Source organism: Protobothrops mucrosquamatus, unplaced genomic scaffold (assembly GCF_001527695.2).
Source record: "Protobothrops mucrosquamatus isolate PMUCROS unplaced genomic scaffold, P.Mucros_1.0 scaffold_141, whole genome shotgun sequence".
Taxonomy (NCBI): domain Eukaryota; kingdom Metazoa; phylum Chordata; class Lepidosauria; order Squamata; family Viperidae; genus Protobothrops; species Protobothrops mucrosquamatus.
In genome coordinates, this window is record NW_015386217.1 from 358,967 (window position 1) to 374,081 (window position 15,115).

A 15,115-nucleotide genomic window follows, 5' to 3' on the forward strand; every position below is an offset into this window, starting at 1 on the left:
GGAGAAGAGGCTAGGACTCCGGGGGAATTCTCACCTAAATCCCCCCAGGAACGCTCCTGGGGGGACTAGGGAACTCAACCCCTATCCCAGCCAAACTCACTTTCTCCCCTTCGCCCGGGGAGAAAGTTCCGAGCCGCAAAACAGCTGATCCGCGCTGTTTTGACAGCTTTGATGCAGTCCCGGGCCGGAGGCTCAGGAAAAAGCCTCCGTCGGCGGCGCCTCGCCACAGGAAGTTCCAATATGGGGTTCTTTTTAAAAAGAAGTGATGATTGTGTGATAAAGCATAACATCCTCAAAAAGTGTTAATTGTATTATTATCAGGCAGAGAATGCTACCCCCAGCTATGGCCATTGCATTTATTTATGCAGTCAAATTGTTAAGCTTAAAAATAAACAATTTATCACCTACTTAATTTTAGCAGCTAAAATAATAATCACTCAATAAAGGAAAACCTTACACAAACTAACAGTTAAGTTATGGATCAATAAAAATTCCACAATCAGTATAATTTCTCACATGCTAGAAAATATTACAAATTTGTTTTGAATAATGAAAAATCAGAGGTAGGAATCACAATTCTAACAAATCAGGATGGATTTTATGCATTATCTTAATTATAACAGACCCATTATTGGAAATAGTTATGATGCATTATAACCAGTGGTGGGATTCAGCCAGTTCACACCAGTTCGGTAGAACCGGTAACTAACTTTTTGTTGACTTTGGCGAAGTGGCTGAAGCCCTAGCCCTTTTTCACAAGGCCCAGAACAACCCACCGGAAGTGTGTGGATGCCACTTTCGGAAGTCTGTTCTGGGCCTTGGAGGCCCAGGCCCAGAACAGAGTTCCGGAAGTGGCATCCATGCAGAGAACTGGTTGTTCAAGTATTTGAATCCCACCACTGAATATAACTATTAAGAATTTTATTGTCTATTTCTTTTTATCTTTTTCTATACTTTTTAGGGATTTCATTTTTCTTTTATTTATCTACCATAGATTTATGTTATTCAGTTACTTGTTAATTTTTGTTAATTATTATTGTACAAAAAAAACCCTAACATGATATACTAATACTTAATTAGTTATTCTTTTTTGTTACATAGGGGAATAGAATCTCACACAAACCCCTTTAGGATCTCCTATTAATAAATACCTTTTAACAAGAATTAATTGAAACATTCTCATTGCTAGATTCCATCTAGTGCCATGCTATATATTTCCAGCCATATTGCAGGCTCCCCCCAGACAACTACCATACAGTCATACCTTGGTACTTGACTCTTTTAAAACTCATTGAATTTATACCTGACACATTTTGACATGAAAAATTTATCCCTCTACCTGTCGTTTGTTTGGTACTTGATGCGCAGCCTAGAACTTGTCAATGTCAGCTGCCTCGTGATTAGTGATCCTTTCCGACTGAAACAAAGGTTAACATGTTAAGTCACATGGTTTGTTTTTAGTACTCGTCATGCCTCTCAGAATCAATTAACAGAGAGTACCAAGGTACCACTGTAATTTATCTTTTCTCGGGCAATTCCATTTGCAGATTTATTTATTTATTTATTTATTTATTTATTTATTTATTTATTTATTTATTTATTTATTTATTTATTTATACATGAAAATGTATCTGCTGCCCATCTCACTATCCAAAATGACTGTATTTTTTCCAAGCCATTAAGGACAATGTGATGACCTTAACGCCCCAAAATGTGCACCAATCTGATTCTGAAGCTACATCATGTTTCCTCCCTTTAACAATTCCCAAGAGAGGTATTGCTCAATCATGACTAGGGAGATACAGTCACAAGCAAAAACAGCAGAAAATACAGTCTCTCTGTATTAACTAGTATTAGCTAATATTAACAGGTTTCTTAGTCAGAAAAGGTCCTGCTGAAATATCTCCTTGCTTCACAAACTTTCCATTCAGGAGGATGAACAGGAAGATGGTAAACTAGAAACTTTCCTTCCAGCTCAGAGTTTTATATAAGCTGAAGAACTTAAAGTTGCAATGCTTACCTCTTTTCTAAGTTTAGACTTCATATTCCAGTATGAACTTTATTTGAAACTTGAATGGATGCCCAAATTAAAAAGGGAATTGGAAAGATACAATAAGGAATCAAATATATAATACAGTGCAGGTTATTTCCACCTTTAAAAATTCAGATTTTTAAGCTAAAGATTAATTCAATATGTTGGCTTCTATTGTTTGAAGACCATTTTTCATTTTAGGAAAATTTAGGATCATTTATTTGCAGTTCATACTTGCATTTAAACTCTTTTTTTCCCACCAAGGAGAGAGTGAAATATTTAGCATGATTGGGTGCTATGAATGCTCTTAAATTATTAATTTAAGGAAAAGACATATAATTCCCACTTTGCAGCAAAGGAGTATATAATGTATTGCGGGTCAGGTGGTATAAGGAGCACAGATCATGAATTTTTAAATTTTTCTTCTCCAGATTACTAATAATGCCAAAAGAAATTAAGGTTCCTGGTTTGGAACATCTTGTCATCATAGCTAGAGCATTCCCTTTGTTAGGGAGAAAAAGAAAGCAACAAACCATAGGAGGGTCAATTTCAAATCTATTTCAATGATTGCCACTTAACTATGTTTTATCACATATACTGTCTAGGATAAGGATAGTAATGGTGATAAGGCTGGGCTTTAAATTTTAAGATGTCCATCTGAATTTCACAATAAAACTTCCTCAGAAGAATTCTGCATAAGGAGCTTCTTTACAATCTCTAAAGTTATGGTCCAATGCATATGTCCACAAATACACATAACCAGATCTGAAACTGAATAAGCATGAGTAGGATCACATACCTCTCTTGAACTTAGCACATCATTTATTTTAGCCTTATATCTTTTCCATTTCTTTCTTCTTGCCCTTATATCTTATTCATCTCCTCATTCTTCGGCTTTTCCCCTGGTTTAAAGCAAACTTCAGTCTTGCTCATCCTTTCAAAACAGACTGCCCTTCCTATTAATTAGCCTTTTCAGGTTATTTCCCCTTTTTATTCATGACTGGTGTTCTCATCTTAAGTTTTACCATTCTTCCATTCTCCTACTCATCTGCTCCCTGCTCTTTCCAGATGTTTTGGCTCAAAACTCTCAACATGCTAGTTGATTATCCATGCTGGTGACAATGATGAATAGAGATGAAATTTGAAATTACAGAGCAAGACTAGAGAAGCTATATAATTTTGCTTTCTTCTTCCTCAAGAGGACCCACCCAAGATTCATCTCAAAAGGCTTATCATCTTGACTAATCTAATTCCACTTCACAATTTACTAGGAACAGGATCTTTCTTACAGCTTCTTTGGGTTTTATTACAAAGTTGCCTCTCAGATCTATTTTTTTATCCCCAGAGTATAGAATGTTGGAAATTGAATGAGGAAAATAATGGCTCCTCTTAAACTCTTAACATCTTTCAGTGGCCTTAATCTTTAAATATTCTGAATCTCCAGTAGAATCAAGCAATTTTAGAGAAACTTTCCTGTTAGGTTGTGCCCAAAATGTCATGTTGGGAGACTATTGTTCAATGTTCAATGGACCTGTCATGTCCATTGTAGTTCCACCTTGGTGGTCACCCATCAAAGTAAGTAAGTAATAAAGTTTGATCCTGAATAATTTTTCTTTTAGATCACCCTAAATTGATAAGATGCTGCCATATGTTTGGACTTAGTATGAATCAGTTAAAATTAAATCCAAATAGGATGGAGATATTGTTCTCCCTGAGAAACTGGACTCTGAGGTTCGTCCTATATCAAATGAGCTTGCACACCAACTGGAAAGGAAATTCATAGCTTTTACCCCCTTTGTTAAATCCTTTTAAAAAATGTGTTGACTAGAGTTGTGCAATATTCTAGATGTGTACTTACCATGGAATTGTATGACACTATCACAGTGTGATTTCTATCATCTTCCTAAATAATCCCTTGCCTTTTTCACAGCTGTCAAACACTGAATCAATATTTTCTCTGAAGAATCTATTATGACCCCAAGATCTTTTTTTTTACTGATTAAAGACAACAGACTCAATCAGTATATATAAGAACATAGGGAATTTTTAACCCAGTGCTTTCACTTTATACTTACTTGAATTGAGCCATATTTTCTAGTCAGTTTGAAAGACATTTCTAGAGCTTTTTACAAATTACTTTAGGTTCTTACTACCTTGAATAGTTTTCTATTATCTGCAAACTAGGATAGCTCGCTGCTTAACTCTACCATAAGGTTATGTACAAAGAAGTTGAAGGGCACTGATCAGAATAAGAATCTTTGAAGAATTTCTTCTTATCTTCACTCATTGACAAAATTGCCCACAAATTCTTATCCTTAGCTTTATATTTTTTAATTCATTAGTAACCCATAAAATAACAGATAGGTCCCTCTCATAATTATTAAGTTTACTCAGAACTCTACTTAAGACATTTTGAAAATCCAAGAATACAATTGTCAACCTGTCACTTCTATCCATCTGCCTAACATTCTAAAAACAATTCTAGTTTAGTAACGTAGGGTTTACCTTTGCAGAATCCATGCTGATTGGCCTTCAGCAAGATTGGTTCCTGTGCACCTTCTTAAAGGTCCAGGAGAGAGGGATTCAGCTTACTGAAATCTCCTTCTGGCCATTCAGAGAATGTGGAATCATAACCATCCCTAACCAGGGACTTCTGGAAGGTAAAGAATTCTGAGAGTAGTTAGCATCTGGCTTAATCCTATGTTGGAAAATGTCTTGCTTCCAAGAGAGACACAAATACATGACATGGGACTGAGATTACCTGAGGAACTGACTCATCCCCAACACCTCAGTCTGCCTCACCCGAGCAAGTAAGAAAGATACGTTATGGATCCTGTCAGTTAGTCAGGAAAACTGTCTTCTCTGCCATTGCCTTTGCTCTCTGGAATATTCTCTCTCCAGAGGTGAGGCAGGCCTCCACTCTCTGGTCTTTCAAAGATATTTGAAGACCTGGCTCTGGCAACTCACATGGGGCTCTCTGGGCAGCCCACAACCCTAGGGATGGTTAGTGCCTTGATGGCCCTTGCCCCACCATTTAACTTTTATTTCATCACCAAGAGGGTTATTGCTTTCCTATTGTTTTTATGTTAGTTTTTTTTTAATTTTGTAAGACCACCAGTGTCACTGAGAGTGAGTTGGATGGCTGTATAAATTTTCTTAAATAAATACATTTTATTTATTAAACATATACCTATCTATCTCACTATTGGAACAACTCTGGGTGGTTTTTTTAACTTATTCTATTTTTGTTTTTATCTGGTTCTTCTTATTGATGCATGGTATTTTTATATGGCTTTTAACCTTTGATTTAACCTTTGTACATCACTCAGAGTCACTCTGTGAGTGAGATGGGCGGTATTTAAATTTGACAAATAAGTAAATATCTCCTTGTCCTAGCACTGAGAATGCATACAGTTCTCACTGGTTTTCTCTTATATTTATTGTCGTTATTTTATATCACACTTTCCAGAGTACAAATACTATTAAGCATAATCAACAATCCTAATAAAAAGCCTAACAAATTATATCTTTCAAAACACAAATGAAAACTCTGCCATTCTTCCCACTAAGCGGTTGGTGATAAAGGACCTGTGGGAGGAGAGGGAGTTGTCTTCACTCATGTTCTTCCATCCCTTTTCTTTATTCTATTATAAAGAAGGTTGCCAACTAATATGTTTGACATTTTGAAGTGCTGGCCTTTACAGTTGAATCCCTGTGGGTATATTCTCCCGTAATAGAAACACTGTTCTTTAAAGACAAAAAAACTAAAAGCAAAACTCCTCTGAAGATGCCTTTTGGTCTGACATAAAGTTGCATCAAAGACAAATATCTGAAGATGTATCTTTTCCCATAATTTATATTGTCATAATGAGTATAAAGCCAAAGAAGTCCCATCTCCTTCAGGGGAATTCCAACTGAATAACAAAATATTATTTCTGCACAAAGCTCTGTAGTGAAGTTGCTAACTATCTACAAACATGAAAAGCCTATTTTTTCACCCAGTATAATACCTATCAATCAATCAGAATAGAGCTGGAAGGGACCTTGGAGGGTCTTCTAGTCTGACCCCCTGTTCAAGCAGGAGACCCTATACCATTTCAGATAGGTGGCTGTCTACTCTCTGCTTAAAATCCTCAAGCAATGAAGCAACCATGACTTCTGAAGGCAAGCTGTTCCACTGATTAATTGTTCTCACTGTTAGGAAGTTTCTCCTTAGTTCTAGGTTGCTTCTCTCCATGATTAGTTCCATCCATTGTTACTTGTCGTGCCTTCTGGCGCTTTGGAAAATAAGTTGACCCCCTCAATTTTCTGGAAGCCCTCAAATACTGGAATACTGCTATCATGTCACCCCTAGTCCTTCTTTTCTCTAGAATGGCCATACCCAGTTCCTGTAACCATTCTTCATATGTTTTAGTCTCCAGGCCTTTAATCATCTTTGTTGCTCTTTTTTGCACTTTTTCTAGAGCCTCAACCTCTTTTTTGTAATGTGGTGGCCAAAACTGGACACAGAATGCCAGATGTGGTCTTACTATCATATAGGCAGCCAATTGCTATACATTACATACAGTATAATAACTGGGGTTGGAGGGCTGGGGAATGGAGAGAGGATCTTTCCTGCTCTACCTCAGGCTGCATTATTTTACTCTTCTTAAATAAGGGAACCAAGGACCAATTAGAGACAAGGAACCAGCAGCCTTCAGATGTCGCAGGATAATTGCTGTAACCCCTGTCCACAGTGGCCATGGTTGGCTGGTTTTACTAGTGTATTTCTTTACTATGCTTTTGAATTCTTGTATACTTGTGATTCATTTTGTTTTGTTTTCATTGCTTTTCATGCTGAATTTGATAATTGGTTATACATGTGCTTGGTTCAACTGTAAAATATATCTTCTGATTAAGCAAGTGTAGGTAATCAGCAATTACCATCAGCAATTAATGGGTCCATGTCTCAATGGAAGTCTTACAGCTAATCCCTGTCATCTCCTGATCATGGCTGCTCCTGATCATGGCTTGCTGTTGTTAGAGAAGCAAAGACAAAGGATCTCCTTAACTCCATCTCATCCTAACTGTCTTGGTCTTCTCCTTATTCTCTGAGTATAGCCATATCCTGAGTATGGCCAGATCATGCATGTACCTCCAAGTTGGACAGATATGAGCAAGAGTAGCCTGGAGATACTATTATGTATAGAATAGCATAAATATATTTGGAATAAAACTGGGCTTTGGTTGTGCTTGTACCATATTGTGCAAAATGCACTAAAACTGACAGATAATGCCCTTATGGTTATGACTAATGGTAGTAAGATACTGCACTTTATTCTATTTTACTGAAACACGTTATGTGAAAGTGTCATGTAATAAGTGGAGGACAAGCAGATGTGATGAAGTTTGATAAGTGTTCATCTCTGAGCTTCAACGTTTGTGATAAGAGCAGCAAAATGTCAATTCTTCTTTGCATTATGCACTAGATTTACCTCGACTCTTTTTGTGAAAAATTGGGCATGATAAAATGCCTGTAAGGATGCTGGATTATGTCTGTGATTTTTTGATCGATAAAATTGCTTGCATGTACTCTGGTTTGGGTGCCAGTTGTATGGAATCCAGCAAGGTGAACAAGGCAGAGCCTTAGGCTGCTTCTGGGTTTATTTATTTTATTGATTTATTGATTAAATTTATATACCACCCATCTCACTGTCAAGCAACTCTAGTTGACTTACAAGATCATAAAAATAGAAGTACAAACATTAAATATTAAGTAAGCAAATTAAATAGGCTAAAACCAGAACACTGTGGGATAAAAGTAGGATCTCCTATATATGAGTTTCTCTTTGATAAGTTTATTTTGAGCTTATTACACTCAAGCAAATAAATACAGTTCTCTTTGAGATGAACTGTGCCACCTACAAGGTTGAACTTGCTAGCTCCCATAGGCAGCCAAATAGGATGTGAGTTGTTGGATTAGGAAGATTGTCAACTAGGAAGAGGGATGGCACTTGCTTGAAAGTATAAGGTTGGATGAAGTCCTCCTAGGAGCCAGCCATTTTTGATAACTGGAGGTTGTTTTCTCTCTCTAACAAATATAGATACACAAACACACAGAGGTCCTTTGAGAAGAAGATGGCAGCAGCTTCCCTTCAGATGTGAATTGCTACCAAAGAGTAGTAAGATCTGATCAGGGGACCTAAACAGCATTGTTGCACGACCCTTGTCAGGACCTCATTGTGGGAAAGGTTTCTTTTCTTCTTTTCAAGGACTTTCAATAACAATGAGTTATGGGGATTGGAGGTCGTTCTGCATCTTCCATAATGGGCAGTTCTAGTTTGCTATCACAGTATTTGAAGCCATAGTTGCTCCAATGTGAGGTGAATCAGGGATCTCCCCCTGTGTTATTTAATATGTACATGAAGCATCTAAGGAAAGACACTCAACAGTTTGGGGTGAGGTGCCATCAGACTTCTGATGATGGTACTTTGTCATCTTAAGCTAAGTTGGGAATGCCACAAAAAGTCTGAACTGATCTCCGGATGGAGCAAAATAAATTTAGGTTAAATTCCAAACTTTCTGTACATCCAAGAACTTTGGTCCTTGGATGGCCTGCTGTTCCTTCTGAAGGAATTGGTTCATGACCTAAGAGTCATCTTGGGCTTACAGATACAGCTTCAACATCAGGGCCAAAGGCCGTGGCTAGTGCTCCACTTGCAACCATACCCAGACCAGAATTCTTTAGTAATTCTAACTCATGATCAGCTTGATTAATGTGTTCTACTCTATATGGGGTATCATTTGGAGATGTCCTAAAACCTTCAGTTGGCCCAGAATGTAGATGTACTTGTAGACCAACCTCACCATTACAAAGTAATATCTCTAAAATTGCTGAATTATACCAGTGGGCTTCCAAGGTCAGTGCAAAATATTGAACACCACCTCTACAGTCCTATGTAGCATACACAAAGCACCTCAAACACCACTTCACCAGGACTGAATTTGCCCCTCTCATATGAATATCTTGATAAGGCTTATTAAGGTCTCCCCTCCTCCAGTCCGCTGGAGCTTATCAGGTTGGGGACCGAATGGTAGATCTTTTCTGTTCCCATCATTTGTGCATCTCTCTCCCCCATGACATTCTGAAAAACAGCCAAACGCTCTATTTCATTCAGTATTTAGAGTTCATGTATTACTTTGTATAGTTTTATATTTCTACTCTTGGGGTATTCCGATTAGAGTAAGCCTGCAAATAAATAACATGTGCAAACAAATACTGAAACTAAGCAAGCTTCACATTTCCTAATATAGAAATGTGAAACTCAATGGAAACAAACATTTTGAACTGGTAGTGCCTCTAGTTCTCCTTTTGTTTGATTAACTTCAGGAAGATTAATTTCCCAACTTTTTAGGTTAAAAGGACATTAAAGGGAATAATAAAGGGAATGTCCCTACATTAAAAGGAATAGGGTATTACTGAACTGATCACAAAGGTTTGTGAAGTCTTTATTTGAATTGAATGTTCTGAAGAAATAGTAACAATATAGAGAGATTTTCCACTAAAATTGAAAAATGAATTTCATATTTAATTTTAAAATCTCCTGAAGATAATAGGCAACCTATCTCTTATAAATGTTGCCCCTCGTAGCTTAAATAAATTCTAAGGTTTCCTGAAGACAACAAACAGACTTAAGATATAGATAGTCAAGGAAGAGCAAGGTATACAATTGCAAAGTCATAGTAGTCATTTTTAAGAGGGCAAGTTTATACAAATCTACTCTATCCCTCCCCAAATTCAATAAAAGTTTACCCCTTCCTTTTAAGAGCTTGCGTAGAAAAAGCAAAAGTGTTGTGCATTTCTTTTCATTTCTCCTTCATTGACTGCATTGTTATTTATCCTCTCACAAAGAACAAAATGTCTACCTAAAATTGCTTGGTTAAAAATAGTATAGAGTTGTCTGAACCACATTGTTTAAAAGCAGCCCTAGGACTAGGCCACATGCTTGTACCTCACTTCTTTAAAAAAAGAATCATAGCAGGAATTTGATAAAAAGGAAAAGAAAAGAAATACCCACGCTTCTGCTTATCGGTAACTAATTTATTCTGTTCTCAAGACCTAAGATGCCAAAAAAAAAAAGCCATCTCTAAATACTTATTTAATTTGGCTTATTATTTGAAAAACAAAGAAAATAAACTAACTCCACATCGCAGGAAGAAAATTGTGATATGTTGGGGCATCTACAGGGAAGGTTTTAAAAAGTCAAGATGATGGCTGTGTTTGTCAATTGAAACTCCAACTTTATTTTTTACTTTGGTTTGTACATGCAATGCATGTAAAGAAAATGGTCAGGGTTTTGATTGCATGGTTGTTCTGCCATCTTGACTTTCTGACCCCTGTGGATATTCAAGGTGACCTATTTTTTTCTACTTTGCATTCTTAGCCACTGAAGTTCCCAGAAATGCAAAATGTATATTTCAGTCAACTAAGAGAATTAAAAGACAAAAATAGATAATGATCAGAGCTTGAGCTGCAAAATACCTTTCGGTTAAATGTACTAACGGACTCTGACTTCACTCAGATATAGTAATACACTGGAGGAGGATGAAACATTAGATAAGGTCTTATGTCATATCCCATTATTAGTTCATTGAACACAAAATAGCCTAAGGCCTTTTCATGACAAAACCTAGCTTCTTTCATAGATCACAAGGACTGAATCTGGAATGCTTTGTAGGCAAAAGAGGAGCTTCACTGAAGAAAGTATAGAGTCATTTAAAGTACCTCCATTTTTCACACCATACCAGAAACTTCACCGATATTATAAAACATTTCCAAAGACAGACAAGACCTGATTCCTTTCCTTATGCTAGATTCTGATTCTATATGATGCTGGTGACTTTTTGCCTTCGAGTCGGTCTGGGCTTCTGGTGATTACATGGCAACGTTTCTCAGAGCTGGTTTGAAATTGCCCAGAAAGAAAATGACTGGCCCTAAATCACCTAGTTGACTTCATGCCTAGGAAGGACTAGAACTCACAATCTCCTGGTTTCTAGTCCAATGCCTTTAACCACTGCAACAAGCTGGTTCTCTTCTATACGATACTAAAATACAGATATAGCACTATATTTGTTTCTAGACCATATCAGTGGATGCCTCATTGTCTACAAGGTAATTCTTGATTTGGCAAAGGGCAATGTGCATTCATGAACATCAGTCTGATTATTTTAGTGCCACAATCTAAATTCCCCATCTTTAAGATTCTCTTGTGAACAAAGAAGGAGAAGAGCTGGTTGGGTTTGAGCACTTAATTATTTTTAGTTATATTACATTAAGAGACAGGGCATCATGCACACTAGTGTTGTTTTAGGCAGTATGCTAGAAAATAAACTTCTCTATGGCCTTAGCTGGAGTACTCTGCAAACATGTATAGAGATAGTATAGATATATTCAAGCAGATAGTATGAAATACTATAGATATGCATGGAAGAATTGACAAAAGAATGGCAAATTTGGAATTGAGATGATTTTAATGATTTTGAGAAAATTATTGCCTTTTCCAAGACAATAAATAAAGTATTCAGAAGGATATTTTCTCCCATTTGTTTTGTTTTTTTAAAAAAATAGATTATAACATAACAATACTTTATTTTTCTTTTTAGCGCCATCAGTGAACTTGCTTTCCTTCACTAAAAGCTTCTTAGAAAAGACCTAATTTGATCTTGAATATAGATGAAATGTTAAAGTTGCAGATATAACTCAAGGTGCACAGAAAGCTTGTAGGTAAATATAAGTTCCTTCTTTATCAGGTTAGATGAGTTATCATCGAATATTAAATTATTGTATATATACAGTTTATGCTCTGCCAGTATTTATTGTAAGTTATCTTTGCATATATGGATTTTTTTAATGCTTTGTAGATAGCAAAAGTGTGAGTAACAGAATTTTAACTATTGCTTTGGGGGAAAAAATAATCATCTACACTGCATGTAGGAAATTACTGTTAATTTCCAAAGATTCCATATAGGAAATTGAGCTTGCTTGATTCTCATAAAAATATTGTGAGATAAAGTTGATGATTTGTAATAATTTCCTAATATCCTGCAAGGCTTTTTTCCTGGAACATCTACCATAATTGTGCATCTCCTATAGAAAGAGTTGATTTTAAAATTATGATAATTATATACATTGTGGTATATACTTCTATGTATTTCTCAGTTAACATCCCCTGTTCTACAAACCAGGGATAATATGACTTACAAGTCATGACCAAAGGCCAAATAGAATCTGACACATTCACAAGGCAACAGTTGGGAAATGACAGTATAATTCAGTTTTGCTCATGTCTTTATTCATCATAAGTAAGCAAAGTCCCAGTGCTTGGCTTAAATACTGTACTGTATAAAGGAAACAAAAGTGATAGTGATTGTGAAACGCCTTATATTGTTCTGTCACCCTAGATAGGCTCAAATAATCTGTAGTTCACCAGATATTTGAGACTCTAAAAATCCTCAATTATGACCAACATCATCAAGAGATTGTAGAAACTGTTATCCAAAACAATCTGCATCACCAGATATAGCATATGCCACATGGTGTTTTTTTTTCAAGACTTTTCAGGATTTGTATTGCATTGCTAATAACTTATTTGCCCCAGCTTTTCATTCATGTGAACTGAGTTCCTTGCCTAAATAAAATGAAACGGATATCGCCTTTATTCCGACCTGAAACTGATAAATATTTGCCTAAATTAATTGTGTGGTTGAAGAAGGATATAGGCCCTGATCTCCATATATTATCCACTGGATCAACAGCTTACATCTGTTTTATTAGAAATTCTGTGTATCCGATAAACAATACTCTTGTCTGTAATATGTACTATTCTTAAGTTCAATGTAAATGTTTTTATTTTAAAACAAGGTAGACTTTGTTGAATCAGATAAGAGGCTTATCTAGTAAAATATTCTACCTCCATTGTAGCCAACCATGAAGCCCACAAGCAGGACATGAAGGCACCAACACACTTCTGGAGGTGTCCCATTGCAAAGTAATGAAAAGCCCATTGTTCTGATTCTGCAAATTTTATATAATGATCAAGAGTAATAATCATTGACAGACTTATTTTTCTTTTCTATGTTTTTAAGATTATTATTCTTGTAGTGTTTAGAACAGTCTCCCCCAAAACATGGGCAGTCTCTTCTTTATTGTCCTTTGGCAAGGCCAGGAAGACTTGGCTTTTCCTCTTGGCTTTGGGACTGGGACATTAGAATGGGATCTATGGCATGGGAATATGTGTCTTGTAGTTTTGGGTTTTTATTGGACCTTAATGTCATTTTAGTTGTTTTTAGTTGTTTCTTTGGTTTATTTTAATGTAATTCTTTTTGATTTGCTGCCTAGAGGCTCTTGGATAGATGGGTGTCCATATAAATTGGATAAATAAATAAGTTTTTTAAAATTATTGGAAAGAAACAGATAAGCATTTCAAGATTCAAAGTAATCTTTTAAAAAAAAAAATCTAAGAACTGATTCGCATTGCAACTCCTTGCAATCATAAATGCAATTTTATGGATTGTTAATCTTTTCTATCATTTTCTCTCTCAATCACTGCATCACCAAATGACTTAGTAGAGTTCCTCTATATAAGAAAAGATATTATGACTTATTATAATGTATTAAAGAGAGAACTTTTAATGTTTTGGCAGGAGAGTGACGTTATTGGGATGAATTAAGCATAATTTGCTTAATTTGCTCTTTTCACCTTTGTGTGTATGCCTACAGTCCAGGTAGCCTGTTTTCTACATATTTTGGGGCTGAGAACTGAATAGACAGATGCACTGCAGTGATGTTCTATCCACATAAAACACAGATTAAATAAATTTGAGAAACATTTATGTCCTTACATTATTAATAATAATAATAATAATAATAATAATAATAATAATAATAATAATAAAGGATAAGATAATGTGTACAGATTAGATGACAACAGACTGTATTCAAATAATGGCTCAGCAAGAAGTAAACGGTGATACTGACTTTTGAGGATCCCATTCAAAATCTAAGCTTTCACTTGCTTGACAAAAGCATTTTCTTCCCATAAGGTAATAAAGGAGAGAGGTATAGGAATGTAGGCATGAAACATCTCCCTGCAATACTTTATCAAAAGAATTCATTGCAGCTGGTTACATTCATGTCAGATAAGCAACTAGGATTGCAGTTGTAAAGCTGATTTTAAAATACACAAATTCATTGTAATTGTTTAATTAGCTTATTTTCCCCCAGTCTATTTTATTGGATAAAAGGATGAATAGACTCTGCCATTTTTTCAGGCTTTAGCCATGATCCATTTCTATTGTATGCTGGTCTGCTCCGCTTTTGAAAACAGACAGGTGCACACAGCAAAAGTCAACCCCTTTAAAGGGAACAATGGGTCTTTTCTGTGCTTCTGAAAGGCAATAGAACAGAATAGTTGGAAAGCCTATATTGCCTATTCTCCTTTTTGTTTGTTTGTTTTGTTTTGCTTTAGATTTTGTTTTGTTTTCCATTTACCTTTTCTGGAGCTGGGAACTGTAAGTGATTGACTTCCAAGGGTGTTATCAAAGGAACCGTCTGAAAACCATCCTCATTGGACGGCTGCTGCTTGTTCTTTTCGTTCAAATTGCTTCCCAGCTTCACCATCCTTAGATCTCACTTTCCAGACCTAAAACATATTGAGGTGATCAGTATTAAAGGGGTAAGAAGGAAGGTGGAACAGAAAGGAGGGGAAATTAAGGACAGAATATGTCAGCTTGCCATATTTCAATAAACCCTGCAGGTCATATGGTTCCCACTTGCATATCTCTGTTAAATTGGAAGGGGGAAAAGAGGGAGGGGGAAGAGGGAGAAGCGTTTTACCTTTATTTCTTCCTTTAAAGAATATATCATCAGGCATAAACCACCCACAAGAGAGTTCAGCTAAGCTTCTGTTGGTTTAGCTCCAAACAAGGGTTGTTTTATATCAAGATCAGGTTGTAGGAGTGAACCTCCTTTGTTGCTAACAGAAAATATCTAAACCAGGGGTGCATTTGGCCCAGGTTTTTATCTGTATATTACATCTATTATTT

At 36.1% G+C, this 15,115-nt stretch overlaps 1 protein-coding gene across 2 annotated transcripts in view; it reads right to left on the reverse strand.

Moving 5' to 3' along the window:
* NSG2 (neuronal vesicle trafficking associated 2) overlaps positions 1 to 14,690 on the reverse strand; it is a 52,744-nt gene extending 38,054 nt beyond the window's left edge. For both annotated transcript variants that reach the window (XM_015818735.1, XM_015818727.1), the window contains exon 1: positions 14,562 to 14,690. In XM_015818735.1, the coding sequence (XP_015674221.1) occupies positions 14,562 to 14,690 (129 nt within the window). The remainder of the gene's footprint in view (positions 1 to 14,561) is intronic.
* Between the last annotated feature and the right edge of the window lie 425 nt (positions 14,691 to 15,115).